The 22,340-nt window shown below is 46.4% G+C and overlaps 1 protein-coding gene across 4 annotated transcripts in view; it reads left to right on the forward strand.

Moving 5' to 3' along the window:
• Samd4a (sterile alpha motif domain containing 4A) overlaps positions 1-22,340 on the forward strand; it is a 206,481-nt gene that overhangs the window by 150,394 nt on the left and 33,747 nt on the right. For 3 of the 4 annotated variants that reach the window (XM_021641253.2, XM_060390684.1, XM_060390685.1), the window contains 3 exons: positions 6,674-6,937; positions 17,082-17,191; positions 19,137-19,223. In XM_021641253.2, the coding sequence (XP_021496928.1) occupies positions 6,674-6,937; positions 17,082-17,191; positions 19,137-19,223 (461 nt within the window). The remainder of the gene's footprint in view (positions 1-6,673; positions 6,938-17,081; positions 17,192-19,136; positions 19,224-22,340) is intronic. The other variant, XM_021641254.2, reaches the window with a different exon arrangement.

Raw genomic sequence — 22,340 nt, forward strand, 5'->3', positions numbered from 1 at the left:
TTTGTATTTTTTTCAAAATGTTTTCTTGAAATACTATGAGTCTTTTCTTTCCCAGAACTTACCACCACAGGCCCTCAGACCACAAATCCAATGAAAGAGGATTAATCCAGGGCCCAATGTCACCTTACTATTTCACCCTTGAGTCTTGTTTAGGGTGCTTAGCCTGATGTGGTGGCAGGAGCCTTTAATCCCAGCACTCAAGAGGCCAAGACAGGTGAATCTCTATGAGTTTGAGGGCAGCCTGGGCTACACAGTGAGAACCTGTCTCAGAGGAAAAAGAAAAAAAAAAAGGACAAGAAAGAAAGAGAGAAGCAAGTGCCTAGAATTCTACATCCAAAATAGTACTAGCAGAACTTCATCCTTTAAGTTGGAAGCTTCTAGCAGTAATGCTTAGATGCACTGGAACATATTCTCTAGACAAGTTCACAGGATAGAGCCCCAACTACACCGGATAAGCAGATCTAAACCTTTAAGAGGACCAGAAGCCCTGCCTCCCAGTTCCTCACAAACAATAGCCTTTTTGAAACGTTGCAGGGGCTGGGCCTTTTCCATCTTTAAACTTGACTGCCCTCCTTCAGCTAAGACTCCAGCATTATGTGTTGTGAGCCCTGAGGTGTTTTCAGCAAAGGTTCTGCTGATGTTCTAACTGCCGTGGGAGGGCAGGTCTAGGCGATTCTGTTACCGTGCACTGTGAGCAGCGTTCAGTGGGTGCCCTTCTGGGGTGCTTTGTCATGCATGGGTGCACACAACATGGCGCCTGGGCCCTTTTCATTTGTGAAATAAGTTAATATTTTTAAACAATATGCAAGTACGCTGCCCTTCTCAGTCGCTAAATTAGACTTATATCCTTAAGCTTTCATCATTGTCTGTTGGTACAACAATGATGTGGTTTGATGACTTTTAACGTGTATGATATACACGACCATACTTCCCTATAACCCTCTCTTATAAAATGACTTTTTTAGTTATGTTATTGGATTAGGTTCCGTATTATCCAGTGAGCATCTGGAAAGTTTAAATTTTAACGAAGGGGCCTGGAGAGATGGCTTAGCAGCTGTAGCACCATTGCTCTTCCGGAGGGCCCCGGCTGCAGTGCAGACCCCGACATGGAGCTCACAACTGTGGGTAACGCCTGTCCCACAGAACCCCATGCCCTCTTCTGGCCTCTTTGCGCACACATAATACAAAGACATGCGGACAGAACACCTAGACTCATAAGTCAAAAATAAAGGGAAAGAAACTCAGTGTTAACAGATTTCTGTGAGAAACGGGCAGCTTCTCGAGTTTAAAATGTAGGTACTAAAAAGCTGGAAGCCGTCTCTGGGTCACTGTACTCACAGACCGGAACCTTGAGGTGAGAATGCAGGTTGCCAGCACAGGTTACCTGGAAGGACGGGAGAGGACCGATTACTTAGGTGGGGGTCCTTACTGCCTTTATTAGAACATAAACATCTAACATCCTCAACAGTCTAAATCCTAAACACTAAGCCGGAAATAGGCAGAAACCTCCAGTGGTTATAAAGAGAAGCCATGGCTCATTTGTAGTTAAGAGAATTATAACCACAAAAAGTCCTCCGATAGTTCCTAAAGCTACCTGGATCATACAGGGAAGTTTCTCTCAAGAAAGACCGACAGTCACCTCTGTCAATTGACAATGCACCAGATTAATAGAGAGAGGAACTAATGAGTTAATAAATAGTATGAAAATGTTGAGGTCCCTGTTAAAACAATAATGTCCTCCAGATCTGCTGAGGCAAATGAAAAGAAAACCAAAATAGCTATGCGCTCAGCATAGATCGTTTTCATTTATTATATTTATCTCAAATTAATTCCAAAATTGTCTACACGCTCATAAAATTCATAGCACAGTATTTCATCCACTGATGGGGCCTGCTGTGCATAGGGATTTTCAGGGGCTCACGGCTCTCAATTTAGAAATTAGTTAGTGATGTTGTCTTTCCGGAGACTTCTACCTCTCAAGTGTTAGGAGTCTGTCCTCAGAAAAAATGTCTTTTAAATCACGAATCGTAAGACGTAAAAGAGCTGAGAAGTGTGCAATGCACAACGAAGGTCTCTCTGTTAACGTTAGGACCGAGCTTTGTGGTTCAGGTTGCACCTTCCGCTTCCATCTCCTGGCCCTCATGCCCCTTCCGGTCCCTTCTGCCTGCCCAGAAGCCAAAGACAGCAGGTCCAGTATCCCACACCTTCCTCTCCCCGCAGACCCTCATATTTCTCCTGCAAGGAGGCACAAATGGTAGTATTCTAGTTAATATTCTCCCACGAGTACAAAATAGACTAAAATTTTCCTGCCTGAATTTCATCTCAATAATTAAAAATGGAGGCAAAGTCGAAGCTGGTTAAAGGAAATAAGAGGTGAGTCTGAAATTTAGACTTTCAGGAAAATGCTTAGGACAGACTCCATGGCAGCTGTCATGTATTTCCTTTCTGAGGTGTTGAGAGGGGTTCTACCAAAGATGCTAGGAGATGAAAAAGAGGGTAGAGAAGCCGGCTGGCCCAAAGTGGCATAATAGTTTCTCATAGGGTCAGAACACCCCCAATGATGCCATGCTGCTCGGGTGCTAGAGCATTTTCTTTTCAGCAATTTTTTTTCATATTTCAAATGGACCTACTCAATATTTATTGTTTATTTTCAGGGCACTTGAATTTATAAATATTCCCCAGGTTATGATGTCCCAATGGCATGTGTTCGTGAAGCGACTTAGACAGACGAGTACGGGCTTGGAATTGCTTAAAAAAAGCTTCCAAAACTATAAGCAGAGTTGAATCCATACTGTATACAATCCTCAGTTTCCATTTCAGTGATTCACGTGCAAAAGAGTGGCAGTTGTGCTCCCCTGGGCAAATCTTAATGTGAGTTTTCATATCAGCAAACCGTCTCATGCTTGCTGTCCCTCCCACGCTGTCGTCAAGGTCACAAACACAGTGTAAACTTAGGGCTTTCCCTCGCAGACCTCAGCGGTTCCTGGTCCCTGCACAGGTCTTTTAAAGGGACGTTTCATTCTGCAGCATTCAAATACGACTGTGACAGCCCTCTAAAGTAGCCATTAGCCACTGGCCACTGCACCATCGGTAGTTAAGCGCAAGTGTATTCAAGAGTGAGCTTCTGCCGGAGCCCTTCCGGGGCAGCGGCCACCAGCCAGGATGGAAGACTGCTCACACTCTGCTTTTGCTGCTCTTCCAACCTGACTCAGAAGAAAACAAAGGTTTTAGTTAGTTTGTTTTCGTTTTTTTTCCCCCGAATGCCCATATCTTCTCTCCCATGGGTCACTGCTTCAGGTGAGTTCTTAAAACAAAGGCAGCCACAGGGCCATGGCTGGTACGCAGGCCAGCCACCTTGCTGACCCGCAGCTGTGTAGTCTGTTACCATTTGTTAGCCCTCTACCACTTTAGACCGGACTACTCCAGAATGAGAGCTAACACCAAAGACCGCCTGGAGCCTACAGGTTTATCTGCACTCTAAAGTCAGCTCTCAGCACCTTCAGCCTCCTCCACACAAGAAAGAAGGTGGACCTGAGGGCTGGAGAGATGTCTCAGTGGTTACAGTTCTTGCTGTCCTTGCAGAGAACCCAGGTTCGGCTCCAGCACCAACATCAGCCTGTAACTCTGTAGCTCACAGCAGCCTGTAACTCTGTAGCTCACAGCAGCCTGTAACCCTGGTTCCTCGGGAACCGACACAGTGGCCTCCAAGGACATCAGACAGGCACACGGCGCACAAACATACAGACAGACAAAACTCATACACAGAAAATAAAAACAAAGCTAAAAAGAGAAGAGTAAGAAGACAGGCCTGTGCTGTCCGCGTGTTTCAGCTCTTCCATGATGAAGAGGCATCTGCCCAGCACGGACTCCCTTCGGTTTAGGTGTGATGCCCAGCACAGCTGTTAAATGCCTGGCCTTCTCATAATATCAGAAGTTTTTTGTTATCAGAAGTTTGGCTGTCCCTAAAAGATGACCTCAGAGAGATCTGAATGTGAGCAGCCCTGAGGATCAGAGGGTTCCCTCTATGACAGAGAAGAGGTGGCCTTTGACGGAAATTCACCAGGAAAGGGCCCTGGCATCTTAACTACAAGTGATTTATTAGACAGAAGCCACGGCCACATTCATGCCCCCTCCCCTCTGACTTCACTTAAGCTGGGGAAAACAAAAACAGTTCTGTAAGTCTGTATTCAAGTCCCTACAAGTCAATTCATGAGGAAAATATCTACCTCTCATCCCGAACATCAGTGGCCTTCTGGGACGCTGGCAGCTTCCCAAGCATGCCGTTCCACCAGAACTGAGAGGCAACATAGATTTTGAGAAGTTTTAGGAAGCAACTTGGCTCCGTTAAATAGTGTAACTCAGCTACTATATACACATTTTATTATTCTGGGCATCCAAATGCAGATAAGGCGCCCACAGAACGGCTGGCGGGGTGAAGACTTGCCGGCTGCCTGACAGCCCAAGTTCAGTCCCTGGCCTCAAGGGTGGAGGGGGAGAACCAACGCCCACAAGCTGTCCTCCTGCCCCCACACACGGCGTGGTACGCATGCGCGCGCACACACACACACACACACACACACACACACACACACACACGTAAATACCAAACTAACAGCAGCCATGAAACAGGAGACATGAATATTGATTATCAGCTTTGTCGTTGCCTCTGAGCACCCTCTATACCACAGGTCGCACCTGCTGTGGTGGATACCTTGGGGCAAGTCCTGTTCTGTGGTTTCAGACTTCCTTGAATCCCAGCTGTGCAGAGGAAGCCCCACGTGGAAATGTGGTCCTACCTCGCTAGCACTGTTTGAAGTCTCCACCGGAGACACAAAAACACAGAGCTGAGCCAGAAGCTTCCAGCACTCAGGGAGGCTCCAGACATGTCTGCCCAGCTTTATATAAGTACTTAGACAGGCATGAAATGAATTTTCTGAATGTCTAGCTTTTCTTTCTATTGGTTTCACCATTTTTGTTGCTGTTTCGTATTTATTTATCTTTTGTTTTGTTTGCCAATTCTACTCCAATTGGGAAGTAATGCATTTTCCAGGGAGCCTTTTCAAATAGTCTGTTCTTTAATCTAGTGAAAATGCAAACCTGATAGGGTCCTTTTTTTTTTTTTTTTTTTTTTTTTTTTTTTGATGTTGCATTCACGTATCTTTAAAGTAGATTAAAAAAACTCCATGCCTTCAACAAAATCTACTCAAGTTACAAATTCCCTAAGTAGATAACGTGGTAACTCAGAGGTGCCCCCCCCACTCCCAACATACTTGTTTTGTTAATAAAGAAGTTTTTACTTTTAGTCCTTCTGATTGTTGCACTTCACATGCAGGGTCGAGTGGAAACACTGACCCTAAAAGTATGAGCTTTGTTGCCCTTAGCGTGGTGCCAGATAACAGACTGTACTGCTACTGTCCCAGACAGGCTTTTTGGTAACAGTTTGCCTTTTGGCTCTGGCCTTTAAGTGGGGTCATAGTAATCACTTGCTCTGGCCTTTGTGTAGGTACTATCTCTGCAGAAATAGTCTAAAAGCAGTGTCTCCCACTATTTGGGCCATCTGGTCTACCTACTGAAACACACACAAAAAGCTTTTGCCAGCAAAGAATATATATGGCTGAAAGTAGGGGAAACGAATGCCTCACTGGAGGGGTTAGAGCTGAAGATGAAATTTAATGGCTTCCCTGGAAAATGTTTTAAAATGTACGTGGCTCAGTTCCACATTAGCACAGCAGCAGTCAAAACAGACTGAGAGAAAAGTTATGAATAGACTTATTTTGTAAAGTCACTTTACACACCCATCAAACCGACCAAGGGTAACATCGGCTCCTTCAGCATTGATGTTGCTTAAATCCCTCCTTTGAATGCCTGCAATTTAATTTGGCCAGTTGTGTGCATTTTGCTGCTTTTTCCTAGTTTTCTGGAAAATAAAAAAGGGTCTATGCCGATGCTGCCCACTGTGTGGAAGGAGCGAACATGCCTCCTGGGAGTGCCTTGATGGCTTCTGAATGAGAGCCTTGTTACCTGAAGGTGTTTGCCAGAGAGAGCTTGACATGAACCCCGAGGGCAAGGCAAAGAATTAGCCTTTTCAGCCTGACTGCCTTGCCTCCTACCCTGAGGTCGTGTTGGTGCTAGATGCCCTCTTGAGCTCCTACCACCGTAGGAGGTGACTGTCCCCTGGCTGTTTAGAATAACAAGGTCAGCTTCTAGATCAACAGACCCCTGCAAAGATCCCAGCTGGCGACCAGCCTGCCCATGCCTTCAAGTCCCCCACACCAGTGTGGGTAATATCATGCTTGGTGTTTAAAAAATAAAATTGTCCAACACGTGCTCTTCTCACTTTGGTCAGATGGCCACTTTCAAGTTGTCAGCCTTGCCCAGTCCACTGCTCCGAAGTCCGATTTGTAAGTTTAAAATAGAACCCGATTCTCCCAAGCACTAAAACCAGGTGTGTGCGCACCATCCATTTGGAATCAGGGGTGCAGCCTAACCCACAAGCAGGTCCAGGCAGCCTCCTCCTTAACCACGCAGAGGATAGGACAGTACCAGACTTGACTGCCAGTGGAGTGTACGAGTTAGCCATGGTATCTCTGAGGGTGCAAAAATATGGTGGGTTATTCCGCGTCCCAGGCTAAAGTGGGGAGAATAACCTATTTCATTTTATTTTTTTTTCCAGTTCTCTCAGGCCAGGCCCACCACAGCCCTTTGAAACGATCTGTATCCCTTACCCCACCCATGAATGTGCCAAACCAGCCTTTAGGACATGGATGGATGTCTCATGAGGACTTACGAGCTAGAGGACCCCAGTGCCTCCCACCCGATCATGCCCCCCTGTCTCCACAAAGCAGTGTAGCCTCTTCAGGAAGTGGTGGGAGTGAACACTTAGAAGATCAGACCACTGCTCGTAACACATTCCAAGAAGAAGGTAGTGGTATGAAAGGTGAGTGACCACATGAGGAACCAAGAGGCCCTCCCTTAATTTGGAATCCAAGGGGAAAGAGAGGTGGTCAACAAGAGAGAGGGAGTCCAGCCCCTCACCCTAGGCTTGAGCGTGTCAACCATGCCTTCTAGATCTCCAGAACTAGCCCTGGAGGAAAGGTCTTGGAGCCTCCTTCCAGGTAGACAACAATGTTATCTGGGGAGACAATAGTCAGAATAACCAGGCAGGCTTCTGGGACAGTGCCGAAGGCAGCCCTTGAGCTGCCATTACTACACAGTCCTGAGGTTTGCTGTTTCTGATGCATGATCAGTCATCAGTGATCACTTGCCCCAACCCAGAAGCCAGGCAAGAAAGCCCAACCAACTTCCTCTTTTTTTCTGTTTTCTGTGCACTGACTCTTGAACAATGAGGGCTCCTGCTAGCCTGGATAGGGTTATTTGAAAAGATGCAAGGCTACTCTACCCTCTGCCTTGCTATGACCAGGGAGTTGTCACTAATTCAGAAGAACAAACTATTGATCTTCTATTTATTTTTAATTAATGTAGAATTGTAGTAATATTTCTTTTTATTACTCTTTTTGTTTGATGTTCAAAGAAACCTTTAAGCATCTGCTTCAGGGACATGAAAACCATCAGTGTTTTAAGCCACATAACGGCTTTGCATACTGATGATAAAGGCCTATTGTGCCACCTAAATAAACGTTCCTCCATTGCCTGTCAATGTGCCCTCTCCTGCAGATCCTCCTCCGGAGACAGAGATTTCCAAATTACCAATGGTGGGTTCACAGGGGATGCATGCATCTGTATTTTTAGACAACAGTTGTTGGAGGGATAGAAGTCCTTAGGGGAAGATACTCATCAGAGACATGCTGATAACAACGTTAGCTGGTGAGACAATAACCAGGCAGGCTTCTGAGACAATTGCTGAGGAATGGGCTCCAAGGGGGCCTTTATGCTGCTGTTAATACAGAGTCCTGATGTTTGCTGTTTCTATTCCTCCCCTTATAAAAGTCTCTTGACCTCGTCCCTCCCGACATGGGAACCTGGAGCAGAGAGTGTACCCGCATCTTCTCAGGTGCCAGATACAGAAGAGAGTTAGGTTGAAAAGTGAAGCCCCTCAACCTAGGGAATGAGCCTGACCTCGAGCCTTCCTCCCAGCAGTCTCTGGCTACGTCTCCCTGTCCCAGCCTCTACCCACGGTGGCCATGTGCTCAGAGATCTGTGGAAGTAGGATGCCCTGAAGTTTTCCCCTAGGGTACAAACGGGTCTTTAAAAACAGCTGATGCAATGGGTCATTTTGGCATACAGGGTGTATAACCCTCCTCCACAGGGCTCAGGCAAGTGCACCATAGTACTGAAGAATGGGCAAAACCCATTCCCAAGTGCTGTGACGTCCAGGTGAAGCTCAGCGTCTGTGCAGTCTGACTCTAGGACAGTGTATGTGGTCCCACTGGTAACTCAAGAGAAGCATTGCTTGTGTTGACCAACAAGGTGGACCCCAGGGAATAGGCTGTTTGCTTGGAAGAACATCACTGTCTAGAGTCTGAACATTTGCTATGTCAGTTCTTTTACTTTACCTTCTTTCTTTCCTGTTATTTATTTACTTGTTTGGAGGGCTTCTGCACCCTTACACATTCTCCCAAAGTGGATAGATGTTTGCTTGCAGGCTAGAAGGTAAGAAGTGAATAGCGAGAATTTTTTTCAAAGAAACAAGAACAGAGGAGGACATTTTGAATGGATATCCCATTGGCTTGGATTTTTTGTTTTGTTTTATAAAGTCAAGCATTTTCCAGAACTCAGAGATTATAGATAAGCTCATTTGACTCCTTTCTCTAGAATTGGTAAGAATTGTCTCCTCAAAACTTAGTCACAGAATCACACAGACAAAATGTCACATTCAAGATTTTCATGGTGAGCGCATAGGTATAAATGTAGAAGAAGCCGTTTGGTGGCTGGTTGAAACAAAGCACCTTCTCCATGTGTTTCTGCCTCTTTGATCTATTGAACTTATCTTTTCTTAAGGAAGTGGATGGAGAAATCAATGTGTAAGGACACTAGCAAGTAACAGGGAGGGAAGTCAGGGAAGAAATACAATAGATGATAAAGAATTCTATTTATAAGGAAAATGCTTTTTTCAGTTCAGCTGACAATATCAGATACAGAAATGTTCAAAACCCCAAACACCAGCAGTCAGAGCAGCATAGTGCCAGTGTTTGTTGAGGACAAGTGTTCCTTAGCTAACCCTATTGTAAGGTGGTCACCAAGAACTCCTCCATATCAAAGATTACTCAACATGGCCTCCCAAAGTTGCCTCCAGGAAGTAGCTGTTAGTACGGCCATCCCGAGGATTTGTTATTTGAACACCAGGCCCAAGAGCAGGTGATCATGTAAATTTCCAAATAATTTCTCACTTTTCTGAGCAGTTTTATGAAGTCAGGTGATATAAATATGAGAAGAGCTGGATCTTCCTGTGAACCCCCATGCTTGCTTTCTTGTGCCTTGGGTCCTTTGCCAGGAACTTAGGGCCCTCATCAAACTGCTGCCTTTCTAATTTGCAAATGTCTAATCTTCAAGAACAATGAAGCTGAAGTCGAATTTACAAGATTTTCCAAATCTTCTGTGAGTACATATCACCCTCACCTCACATTCTGGGAAAGCAATAAAAACCACCATAATTACATTCATCTTTCTGGCCAACTGGTGGGCATGGCTGAAATATTGGGCTTGTTCTTGCTGCCTTTTCTTCTCATCTGGACAGACTAGCCAGCTTGGCTACCATGCTCTCTTGGGAACGTACCTCTTGGATCAAACATGCAGGATAATCCCTTAGAGGATGAATTGCTTCCTCCTGAATCTCAGTGCTTGGCTTCTTCTAGCAAACATGTGCCCTAGCAGTTTAGCTTGGCAGTATGGAATACATAGGGCCTCAGGCTTAAGGGAAATCTTGGGACTGAGGACTCTGCTTGAAGCCGCAGGGAACAACCTGATCTGGAATATGAAATTTTCCTGCTAGCAATCCCTCAGGAGGCATCTACTGATAAACGTTTGGACTAACTATGCTGGCTGTGTTTTAAGTTCAGGTCTCTGTGTTCTTTTCAAAAGCTTCACTGTGGCTTGTCCCAGGGGAGAGACTCTTGATTCTGAGTTGGCACTCAGTTATGCTATCCCTCATCCCCACAGAGTGGATGGACTGGATGGACTCTCATGGCTCTTATCTCGGGTGGAGAGAGAAGAAAGCCTCACATTACTAAGTTATTTCTTTCCTAGAAAGAAGGTAGCCTGTTGGTGGTAGGAACAAATCTGTCCTTCGGGAGCTTGATGAACCCCCCGAGGCAATGAGCCCAGCACCTAGAGATGTGTCAGTGGCCAGGGCTCCCATGTGGCTTTGGTATAAGGGAGAACCCCTGGTTCACTTTTGTCCTCATTTAAGCCATCAGACTTCTCTATACCTACTGAGCTCTAGAGAGGCAGAGGTGAGGGTCCTCCAGCCTTGGGAGACTCACATAACTTGCAGGAGCACTGCTGTGGAAATACAACATCTTAAACATTTGTCCTGACTTGAGGCAAGCACCAAGACCAAGGTGAGGCCCAGAGCTGAGCCTCAAAGCGAGTTCAGGTGGTCAGAGGGTGTTCTGTACTCAGGGACTGGCACTGTGAACTTGTGTGAAGTTTTCACCCCAGAGCACAATCTGTCGCTACAGTGTTAACACCTGGGAATAGATCTGAGGAGGAAAAGCCAGATCCTTGACCTTTAAAAGGATTGTGCCTTTGATTTGGAAGTTGTTGAAGGAATTTCTACAATAGAGCCACCTGCCTAGATTTGCATGTTAGAAACGGAACCTTTGTAGCCGTATGGAATATTCATGAAGGCAAAGGGGAGGGGATTCTGGATTTGAAAGCGGATGGAGAGGTGGAGGTTTTTCAGTAGTAGAGGAAGAAAGTGAACGTTGAGAAGCGGCAGTGAGAACAGAGACCAGCGGGCATGTCACAGGAGCTCCACGAGAAGGAATTGTGAGGACTTAGTGACAACTGAATGTACGGTGGCGAGCAGGTGGCATTCAGGGCGACACCCGGGTTGCTGTGTGGGACACCTGGAGAATTAGTGAGGGACAGTGTGGGGCCTGGGGAGTGGGCACTTTCAACAGTCCTGTGAGGGTGTACACAGGCACTCGTGCTCCTCCGAGGCCCAGCCGGGCAGTTTCCGCATCCTGCACTCATGAAAGGGGGTTGGGAAGTTCCTCTGGAGAACTGCGTTTCAGCAGCGGGAAGACCTGCGGATTTGGCTGCATGAGGAATGGCTGCCCGGGTGAGAGGGTAGGAACTGGCACTACCTGCTCTTGGCGGGAGCTCTGGCCTCTCTGTAGCAGGTTAACATCAACTGGGTGTCCTCGTGGCCTGCCACTACCCATTAGCACGCAAATACAGAGGTACTAGAACTCGATAGAGACCGGAAGGGGAACTCTGACCGACACACAGCAGTTAAGAATGGAGAAGGCTATTGACTGTGAAAACTGTTTGCCGAGGGAGTCTCTCAGCTGAAACCTGAGTAAACTTTTTCTCCCCACAGCAAATAAAATATATTGTCTCCTAGCAAATAGCTGGCTTAGAATTTGGAGTTGTTTCTGAAATGTAGGGCCTTGATCCTTGGCCTCCCTCAGAATGGAAAGGAGAGAAATTATTTAGAGGTGAGCTCTTGGTGGGGTTGGGGGACTGTGAGAAAACTCTGTAGAAAAGGTTTTCAATGACCCTCTGAGGGTCTTACTAGGCTGAGTGATGGAGGGGGCATGGCGTGGGACCGTAAGTGGCCGGGGTGCTTTTGGCTCAGCTATCATGGAAAGTGATTCAGATTCAGGAAGCTTCTTTCCAGCTGTTGTCTTGAATGCATTTAACTTGAATAAATTCACTGGCTTGTGTGTGTGTGTGTGTGTGTGTGTGTGTGTGTGTGTGTTAACTTCCTGATGTCAACATGTGATCTGCACTGCCCAAATTGGTCCTCATGGGCTTGGAATTATGCTAGGAGGCTTCTAGTGAGCGGAGAACTCTGATGTCTTAAAAATTAAATTCCAGGACAGCACCTAGATCCTAAAGGTCTCAGGACTTGTAACCTCCACTCCTTGTTGAATACACAACATCTTCTGGAGGCCTTAAGGACCTCAGCCTCCCTTTAACAGTACAGAGCACTCTCTTTAAGGAGGAATGTTGTGGTAAACGGAAGCACTCGGAAGAAATTTAGCTCACTGTTTGCATCTAACTCTTTGAAGTATTTTATCCCAAATTTATTTGTTCAAAGGCCCGTGGTGTGTCCCCATGAGAGGGGTGCCCTCCTGAAATAGCCTGGACATGCCTCCGCATCAAGAAGTTCCTCTCGAGAGGATTCAGCAGGCACACCTTTTCCTCAGTGCCTGGAACAGAACAGGGCTGTGGAGAATTCTCTTCTGGCCAAAAGCAAAGATGGGCTTGATGGTGACTGCTGCTCTTTGTTCTTGAAGGATTTGCTTTCTCTCTGACGTCAAGAGTGAAGTGTTGGTTTCTTTGTACCTTTCTTTTGTGTTTCTTCTTTCCCTCAGAGACCAAAGATGCAACCCACATCTTAGAGAGAAGGCTGTGTGAGACAGCCTGGTGCTCGGTGAGGAATAAGAGTTGATTTCTGTCACCAGGTACCAAGAGAACCACAAATAAGCTCTCTTGTGGGAAACTGCTTATTCACGTTTCTCGCTTCTGAACCAAGGGCAGCCTTAATTTCTCCCCCTCCAGTTGCCTCCCTTATCAGCTTGTCCTCATTTGAGGTTGGGTGCTGCATGGCTTGTTGCCCCAACTGGCATCTACTGCAGGCATTACGAGAAAAGCAGCCAACATTCTCACTGGAGCCCAGCTTCTGTGTGAGCTGAGGGCATAACACAAAACCTCTCTGTGGCCAAGGTATCCAAACTCTTTAAAGAATCAGAATGAGCACAGTTTAAAATTTGATCCCATTGTAAAGACCTGTTGAGTGTGCATAGAACACAGACAAGATGGGTGCGTAGCCTCTGATCCAAAATGGAAAAGATAAACCAGGGTCATCTGCAACAGGAGCTGGAAGGAGCTTCAGGAGGGACAGATGATAGCTTCAGGAACCCCGTAGATGGTGGTACTTGAGGCTAGCTATTCTCCAGCTTAGCCTTCCCCAAGGTCTTGGTCTGCCGGCTTTTCACTTCTTTTCCCTCTCACCAAACCTGAACCAAAGGAGCCATTTTCAGCTCATTTGCTTCCCTCCTTGCCTATTCTTCCTGATGCCTAAGTCCTATCAGTGTCTGCCCTTTCATTCCCCTCCACCCTTCTCAAGCCATCCTCAGCGTCTTCTTCAGTGTCCTTTTCTCCCCTCCCTCCAGCCACCTTCCCTTGACCACCATTATCTTTCTGATATGTCATCCCCTGTATTTCCAGTTCGCAGATTTCAATGGCTTTTCATCACCCACAAGACAAAAATCTATTTTCCTTGTTTTGACATTTCACATCTCAGGTACCTGACTGCCCTGCCTATGTTGTCCCCTCTTTGTCTCTAGCTATTTCCACCATTCACCAAGCATTTTCTCTACCCTAAATGCTCTATGGCTCTGATGTTTCAGATGTTGCTATCATGTAAAGTGGTTTCTATAATGTGGTTGGTCTAGTGGTCTCCAAGCTGCTTCTCTTCCAAGCAGCCATATGCAGGGGCCTTTCTCTCTTTGCTTCGGCAAACCCAAGTATTCATTTTGTTCTGTGCTACCCCAGGATTTGGGTATTCTCGGTGTTTATACTGTTAGGATTTTTGCATGGAATTCAGTCATGAGCTCTGGATCACAAATCCTTGATGAGAAGGGCATGTTTTTACAGAGTCTGTAAATGGCACCTAGCAAATGTTGAATAAATAATGGTATTTATTGGCAAGGAATTCTCACTCATAGCAAGAGCATCTTTTTCTTGCGCTGTATGAGGGCTGTCTTTCCAGCTTGGGACCTGCATTGCTGGGCAACAGGAGCGACCTAGACAAGCTGAACTAAACAGCTGTACCCTGAAGCCAAACGCACGCTTCAGCTGCTCTGCCAAACACGCCTGCACCCCATGGGACCTTCCAGCCATAGCCACAGCTTCGCACAGAAATGGAAAGATCCAAGCGAAGACATTAAAATGGTTCTCGACGGTGCATCCAACAGGATGGCGCCTATACTTTGGTTGGAGTTTATCCCCGCCTAACTTCGTAGAGAACCCAGCAGCCCGGTCACTGGAATTCTTGCGTGTGGGATGAAACCGTCAAGGCGCTCTCTTTTCTTGCTTGCTTCCATTTTAGCGGAGTTCTGTTTTACTCTGGCAAGGGAGAGGCTCTTTCTACCAGCTGGAGAAAGAAGGGTGGTAGGCTGTGTTCTTTTCTGTTGTTGTTCCTTCGGGGTTCGTTGTTGTTGTTGAGACAGAGTCTTCCTGTATTGCTAGGAGGTTGTGTTCTTCAGGATTGAGATTTCTTTCTCTTTTTTTCACCCCTACTACAGGAAGGAGAGTGAGCTCTTTAGACACATGGCACTGAGCTAAGTTCTATGCAGGCAGGCTGACCTCCTTAAGGAATGTAAGGTCAAAGGAGCCTATGTTTCCCAGGAATATGTCTGGAAATAAGCCTTCAGGAAGGCTTAGCCCATCCTATTGTGAAGTGGTATAGGAACCTTTTCCAGGAAAACTACACCCAGTGACCTGCATTTTGAAGAAATGAGTGAAGCAAGTTCTGCTACCCAGTTCCGCTATCCCATGGGGTTTTGAAGAGATGAGTCAGGCAAGCTCACCCAGTTCTGCCTACCCCAGGGAATCTAGTTGTCCAAGTTGCTTTCTAGAAAGGAACTAGCACTCAGTGAACTCATAGGTGCCCCTCATGCTTCCTGACTTAAGATGTCCTATTATTGCTTTGGCTTATGAAATACCCATTTGCAGCACATCCTTGAAGCTGAGGATTTTATCCATCTTACCATCAGTGGATTTTTCATGACTAAGCTTTAGGGTACTTTAAAGAGCGAGCAGGGGGAGAGAAAGAAAATGGTCCGTGGAATTGCTCCACCCTCCTTCGTGATGAATTGTGTCCAAGTATGACACTGGACCACCCAGACTTCACTGAATCGTGACTGTTGTGTTTTCTGAGCAGTGACATGGGACTTGTTAAAGATATGAATGGCAAACACAAAGTCTGATGGCCACATGATGGCATGTAACCTATCAGCGCACCGGAGCTGTAGTTGCCATGGCTACCCATGTCAAGCCACAGTCACCCCTGTCTGCAGAAGTGTTAGCATTGTTTCAGCAAAAGCAAATACATGACAGAGAATGAAGCCTGGTTAAAGAGCCTCAGGATGTTATGTCGGGAAAAGTACCAGGCTCCTGGGCTAGCATGTCCGGAAATTGTGATCCAGAGGTGGGTTGTGCTGAGAGTGTGTTAGGAGTTAGCACTGTGCACCTAGAGAAGCCTTGTCTGAGTGCAGGTAGTGATGGTGCCAGAGGAGCTCTCTTGTCACAGTAGATTGGAGGCCTTCCAAGCACAGAATCAAGCAATTTCTAGTCTGCAACGACAGAGTCTGTTCTTAATTGAATGCTCAGTTCTAAATCTCAGAAACTCTCCATCTTTGGTCTTCACACTACTACAGAGCACAGGGTCCCCTCAGCATGATCACCTGCTATGCCTGACTTTAAGGACACCCCCGCCCCCGCCCTGTCCACAGTCCCTGAGCCTGGGTTTGGTTTTCCCAGGAAGCAAAGCCTGATTTCAGAGTTGACTAAGTGTCTTCCATCAGCCTACTTATCTACTCTAAACTTTGGAGAACTGGAAGCCGAAGCTTCCTCCTGTCTTTAGTGCATGAAGCTGGCTCATCAGTGCCTCAGAGTAAACACTTTGTAATCAGTAGTACAAAGTCTTGTGGCCAATATGATTAGAGACATGGTTATGCCCCACAGAAAACATGAATGACATCCAGTGCCTTAGAGTCTCAAATACTCACCGTCTCTGTTTACTCAGTTCTGTCGCTGGTGACCTCTGCAGTCCTTGGGAGAATTTGGTGCAATGCAGGAAGCTGGGGAGACCCAGGAGACCTGGGTTCTGGCCCACTTGGCCATTCTTACTCTGTGATCTACACTTAAAGACGCAATATCACCATCTGCACAGTGAACATCGGGGTGGGGGAAGATGGTTCCAGACACAGTTCAAAGATCTCCCCAGCTCAAAGATTCTGGCTCAAGAGGTTTTGGGCAAATGACTTATTTTGGTGGTAGTTAGCAAAGTAGTGACTCAGTAGATCTTCAATCCAGTGATTTCCTTAACTCTGAAGTATTAAACTTGGGATTTTCTTCAGTTGTGCCTTGGAATTTCCATTATCTTGTAGTATAGGCAGTGTTTGGGTCCTCTTTACTATGGTATATCTTAGGTTGGCAAGCAAGGAAGGGGTCAAAGACACATTCAAATACATCCCAGAGCTTGGAGACATCACTAGCAGACATGCCACCACAGTGGTCCAGGGTGCCCTTATCCCACAGGGGCCTGAGGAGGTAGAGGAAGCATCAGGTGAGGAATTTATGGAGTGCAATTACTGCACATGTTTCTTGCTTCTAGAAGTGACTGACCTGGCTTTTGGAGATTAGCACCAAGCCTCAAAAAATAGAAGTGTCTTGAGGTTATAGACGATTGTATCTGTTCAGCATTCTAAGCCAGCCTTTCCCAAGGCAACAGTGAACTGGCCCAGCTAGTTTTATGTTTTATTTTATTGTGATGAACTCCTTTGGTAACTTTAAAGGCACTGTGGAAGGCTCCAGATAGAAAACTGTCCACACATACACACATAAACTACACACACATACACACACACACACACACACACACACACACAAACACACACACGGCTATTTTAGGGGATTTCTGCTTGCCCTGAAATGCTTAAAGTCAGCAATGCCTGACCTGAGGTAGAATTAAGGACCCAGTAGGGTTGTCAGGGCTAGCCTTTAGCTTTCTTAATCATCATTTGCTGCCCAAATTAAGTAATAACATTTTTTCTTTTTTTTTTCTCTGACCATCATCCTTTCCCCCTTTCCGTCCTCCCATCTTTCATCACCTGTGCTTGTTCCTTTCATTTCTCTCCCCATCTCGTGCACATCTTGCACCATAGATGTTCCAGCTTGGTTAAAAAGCCTCCGTCTGCACAAATATGCTGCACTGTTCTCGCAGATGACATACGAGGAAATGATGGCCCTCACTGAGTGTCAACTGGAGGCTCAGGTATGTGCCAGAGGGGAGCCTTCCCTGAGACAAGGTCTCGAGCTCCAGCCTCAAACAGACCTTGTTTGGAACCCTAACTTATCTATTCAGTAGCTTGTGTGGGTCTAGGAACTGCCTGGTGCTGGCTGGTTTCCCACGGTGAGTAAGCTAGCTTCTTGCCTTGACTTTTCAGTGGGAGATGAAAATCAGCGGGCAGTCACAGGGCAATGAAAGGAGAGGAAGTTAGGAAAAGGCAGATCCAAGTACACCTAAGGAAGATCCTGTGGAACTGCCTAGACGGAGCATTGAAACAGTGCTCCAAAGAGCCTGGCCCCTGGCTCTTTTCTTCCCTCTTCCATGCCAGGACTTGTTTTGGTAGGAACAGATCCTTGTCTTTATCCAGTCTGGTCACAGAGCCACTAACTTCGAACTGGACTGCTCAGTGGAAGCACTGAACAACTCTACAGCTCCGAACTCATTCACACTGCTCGTAGTTGGGGTTGGAGTAAATTGTTTAGAATACTTTCTGACAACCCCAGGCAGCATGGGACAATGACTGCCAGTGAGAGATCCACGCCTCAGAATTTATCTCCCTTCTGGAGGGAGGACATAAAAGGACAGAATTCCTCCTTCCTTCTCAGGCTTCTCCCCGCCCCAAGTGTGCATGCAAGGAGCAGTCAACAGCACCCCTGAAACTAAGACTGTTCCTGCCATTTCTAGTCAACAGATGAATGGGTGTCCCTGCTTCTCTTGTTTAAAATGCTATTTGCGTTTTTCAACTTGACCCCAGTTTCCTTTGAAAAGACCCTGGTGGTCCAAATGAGTTTAATATTCCTCCAGCAGGAAGGAGAGGCTGGAGCATGTGGGGCATGGCCTGGCTGGTCGCGTACCTCCCTGCCAGCTTGTGCAGTGCCCTCAGATCCCCTCAGCAGGCCTGGCTAAATACCAGGGTTGAGAACAAGGCAAAGCGCAGAGTCCCTGCACATTCTGAGAGAATGCAAAGCACTAATTTCAACTTCCTAACATCTCTCCCACCAGTTCTTGGATCTCAGGGGCTGCTTCAGGCTCCAGGGGTTGATGGGAACTATTTCAAAGAGAAATCTGTGCTTTGGTCAAAGTTGAGAGAAAATCCAAGCCATCAGATTTTCAAATTAAAATAGAACGAACTGACATAGAGGGCAGTGCTAGAGCCCGACACAAACTTTCCAAAATAATTGAATTCATTTGATCTGGAAATCAAAGCTAAGCAGAAATACAGCCTCAGTGTCTCTGGAGGAGATGCCACTGCCGTCTTGGCCCTTCATTGGTTAAAAGGAATTCTGGAATGGTTACACTATGAGATGACCAGGACTTTGCATTAGAGACCTGGTTAGAAAAGGGACCCTTCACTTGGAAAAGTACGGTAACTGTGATCAATAAGGCTCTAATGAAGGCCTCCACCTGCTGCTGCGGCCAGATTAAAATAAAGCCCACAGCTCTTCACCTTTACCTGAGTGAAGTGAGGTCCACTTTTCAAAGAGGGGGGAAGGTTGTAAAGTGACAGAAATTTCCTGTGTGGTGGGGCATTGAGCGGGGGACTTTGCCCTCCTCTGCTGATGGCAGATGCAGGAAGGCTGGGGCCTCCAGGGAAACCACGAGGTAATGCAACCCAAAGACAGAAGTGTCTAAAATAACAAAACAAACAAACAAAAGTCATTTACGATGGTGAAGGTGAAGAAAGCTCATGTTGGGGGGGTGAGGTAATCAGCTATTCTGTACCTCTCTGTCGTAAAAGTCACAGGCAGACTTGAAGCCCGATGGAGACAGTATATTCCCTGAGAAGAGGTTTAGGACAGTGGTATCCACACGAGAGAAATGCATGCTGTGAACATGCAGGAACAAAATAGCAAAGAGCTGCATCGCCTCTGAGAGTCTAAGCTGATTCTGGAAAACGATGTCTTCTAATATATTTTCCATTTAATTACAGAATGTTACCAAAGGCGCAAGACACAAAATTGTAATCAGTATTCAGAAGCTCAAAGAGAGACAGAACCTCCTGAAGTCTTTGGAAAGGGTGAGTAAGCAACTGGCCCAAAGAACCTTCTTCATGGGAACATAGACTAAAGAAGCTCAGTTTAGAGTGTCCCTTATTAGGTCTTAGGGGGCCATGTGACTTCCCTGTCAAAGTCAGAGGAAGGGAAATTATCAGTGTGGGGTCTCCTGGTTATACACGCTTTCTTGGATCCTGGTGATGTGATGAACTAATTGCTCTGGATCCAAGCAGCCTGTGACCTAGCACGCCATGCCTCGGGTGAAGTGAAACCACTGCTCCCTCTGCCTGTCCATCACCTCTGCCTTGTAGGCCACCATAGAGACTGTCCTACAGACAGCAAAGGCAGCACTCACAGAGCAGCACAGGAAATGCAGTGTGCCCACTGCTGCTGTCTAGCCTGGACATCCGGTGTAAAGAGAGCCATCCAGGAGTGGCAAAAACGGGTCACTTCAGCTTCCATATGGGGGTCGAAAGTATCGGCCCAGATAGAGTTGGCTTTCGAGTTCAGCTTAAGCACCGGATACATCCATAACTCAGACAGGAACCACCACAAAAGCGGTAATGCCAAAAACAGCGTGCAGCCGTGAATCCTGACCCGACCTGCAGTGAGGAGTGACTCGTGGGCTCTAAGTTCCTCTCTGGGCTGATTTTTGTCTAATGGAAACAGAACCACCCGCACACCAGCAAAGGTTCCTTGTTTATGAAGCTACCTGTTTATTCTGGTTGTTGAGAGTGGTTTCTGGATGCCCGGTGCCCCACTAGCTGCCAGCACGAGCTGTGATTGTGAGTTCGAACCTCTTAGTAAACCCAGGGAGCCTTCAGCAAGGGACAGAGTGTAAGCAAGTCCTTAAGGCATTTTAATGGAGTGGTTTTAAGTTATTCACAAAGATATATGTGTGCTTAATTTTATGTATACCATGTTAAGTTGCATTTACTATCATCTATATCTGGAGAATTTATGTGTAAAAATGTACTGGGGAAATTTCTTTGTAAATCTCTCTGGGCAGATAGTTAGGAACTACTCACATGCACACCCCTGGTTAGAGGGCACGTAAACAAAAGGAATCACACATTACATGCAGGCTCCCCACGTAAGCCAGGGTATGGGTGCTGGTCTTAATTTTATGCTAACTCTGCTGCCAAGCAGCTTGTCTAATGGAGTGATTACGGCTATTTTTAATCTAAGAAACTGTTCTCTTTTAGAGAACATTCAAAAGGCCAATTTACTCCTTGTCCGTTGGAAACTACGGAAAGTGTTTTGAATGAAGATTATGTTGTAAGCCTGCTCCCTCTCCTTTCTAGAGCACCGTTTAGGAATTCATTACAGCTTCTGTAAATGAAAAAGCACAGCTCCCTCTCACCCTCATCCTTGAGCTGACATCCATGTATCATGTGAAATGTATGCATGTGTGTTCACAAGACTATTCGCATGTGCAGATGTGTATGTGCTTGTGTGTGTGTATGCACACGAGTGAGTGTATGTGCATGTGTGTGTGTGTGTGCTTGTGTGTGTGTGTGTGTGTGTGTGTGTGTGTGTGTGTGTGTGTGTTCTTTTGGGTCATGTTCTTTTACTTGGCATCAGTTAAGTGAGTGATGCCCTGTGTCCTAGAGCTATACCTGTAATTACATTGACTATACAACAATGGTTCCTCCATGGTGTCCTGAAATGAAGAAGATTAAAAAGACACCATATGTATCACCAGTGCAATTGAGCACGATGAAAGCAAGCTCATTCACTTTGACTTCCTGGAGAAAGGAAAGCCATGCCTGTCAGATGGCGGCATGAAACCAACATGGAGTGTTCTGCTACCCTGAGTGCTGGGCTGTCCCTGCAGGGCTACACATGCTTGAGGACTGAGCGCCCAACTCCCTCCTGCTGTCTTAGGGAGGGAGCTGTTACCTGCTCACTACTGGTGGCCCAGGGACTCCCTCAACTAAAAGCATTCTCACAACTCTGGCTGATGACACTGTTGGAGACGTCATCACCATGCCCCTGCTGGCCTCTAGCATTCTTACCTCACATAGAACCCACATTTCTAAGGAGATGGCTGGGACCCCGCCCATAGCTAGTTCATAATCGTAGAAGCTGCTGACCATGTGCTCCGAGCCCTTCCGTTCAGTTACTGAATGATTGCTAAGCAGATGTTTGGACACACTTTGCCCATCCTTGCAGGATAACAGTGAGTGGTAAGTGGTTCCGTGCACTGGGACAGAAAGATGTGGTAGCCGTGGAGCTCACGACCCAGGGTGCTTGGTGTCATCACTAAGGCCAGAAAGAGAACTTCCCTGGACAGCTGGTAGAGGCCGGGTTCTGCTGGGGGAATTCGAAGAGACCATGGCTACTTTGATGGTACCAAAATAGAGACCGAGAAGGTGAAATGTTTTGCTGTGGGACCAGGTGAAAATAGGAAGTTGGTGGTCAGAAAGCAGATTTGGCCATGTATGTGTGGAAGTGGAAGTGGATGCCCCCAAGAGTGTGCTGAGTGACGGGAGCCAAAGAACTGCCTCCAGGGACCATCAGTCAGGACCTTGTGAAAACAGAAGCTGAGCTGTGAGCCCTGCCTCAAGGGACCAGAGAGGGAGACAGGCACTCCCAACGAGTTCCATGAATATGTCACGTTCCATGAATACTGTGGAGACTTGACATTGCCTCTGTGCTGGCAATCAGCTGGGCACTTCAGCCATGGTGAGAACAGGTCTCAGGAGAATGGGAGAGATCAGAAGCAGAAAGCCTGAGTATGGTTGTGTGATGACACATAGATGCAGAATTGTAGGCTTCATGGGCTGTTGGGAAGAAAAGAAAAAAGGAAACTCAGAATGGAAGTGATTTTTTTTAATATTTAACAAGAAAAATGCTATGGTTTTATGCATTGTCCCTCATTTTAAAAACATTCCCAGATTGTGAGATAGAATCATTTTCTGAGTCTACAACCTTGGTGTGAAATAAGGAGATGGAAGAAACATTCATGTACGTACACACACACACACACACACACACACACACACACACACACACATTCTGTTTATTCCTACTCAAAGAGAGAAAGCTTCTTCTCTAGATGTCTATGCCTTTTCTTCACACATTCTAGACCTTGGCCTTTTGAGGCTGCATCTGTGAGCTTGTTTTTAGTGACCGCT

Source organism: Meriones unguiculatus, chromosome 9, assembly GCF_030254825.1.
Source record: "Meriones unguiculatus strain TT.TT164.6M chromosome 9, Bangor_MerUng_6.1, whole genome shotgun sequence".
NCBI classification, from domain to species: Eukaryota; Metazoa; Chordata; class Mammalia; order Rodentia; family Muridae; genus Meriones; species Meriones unguiculatus.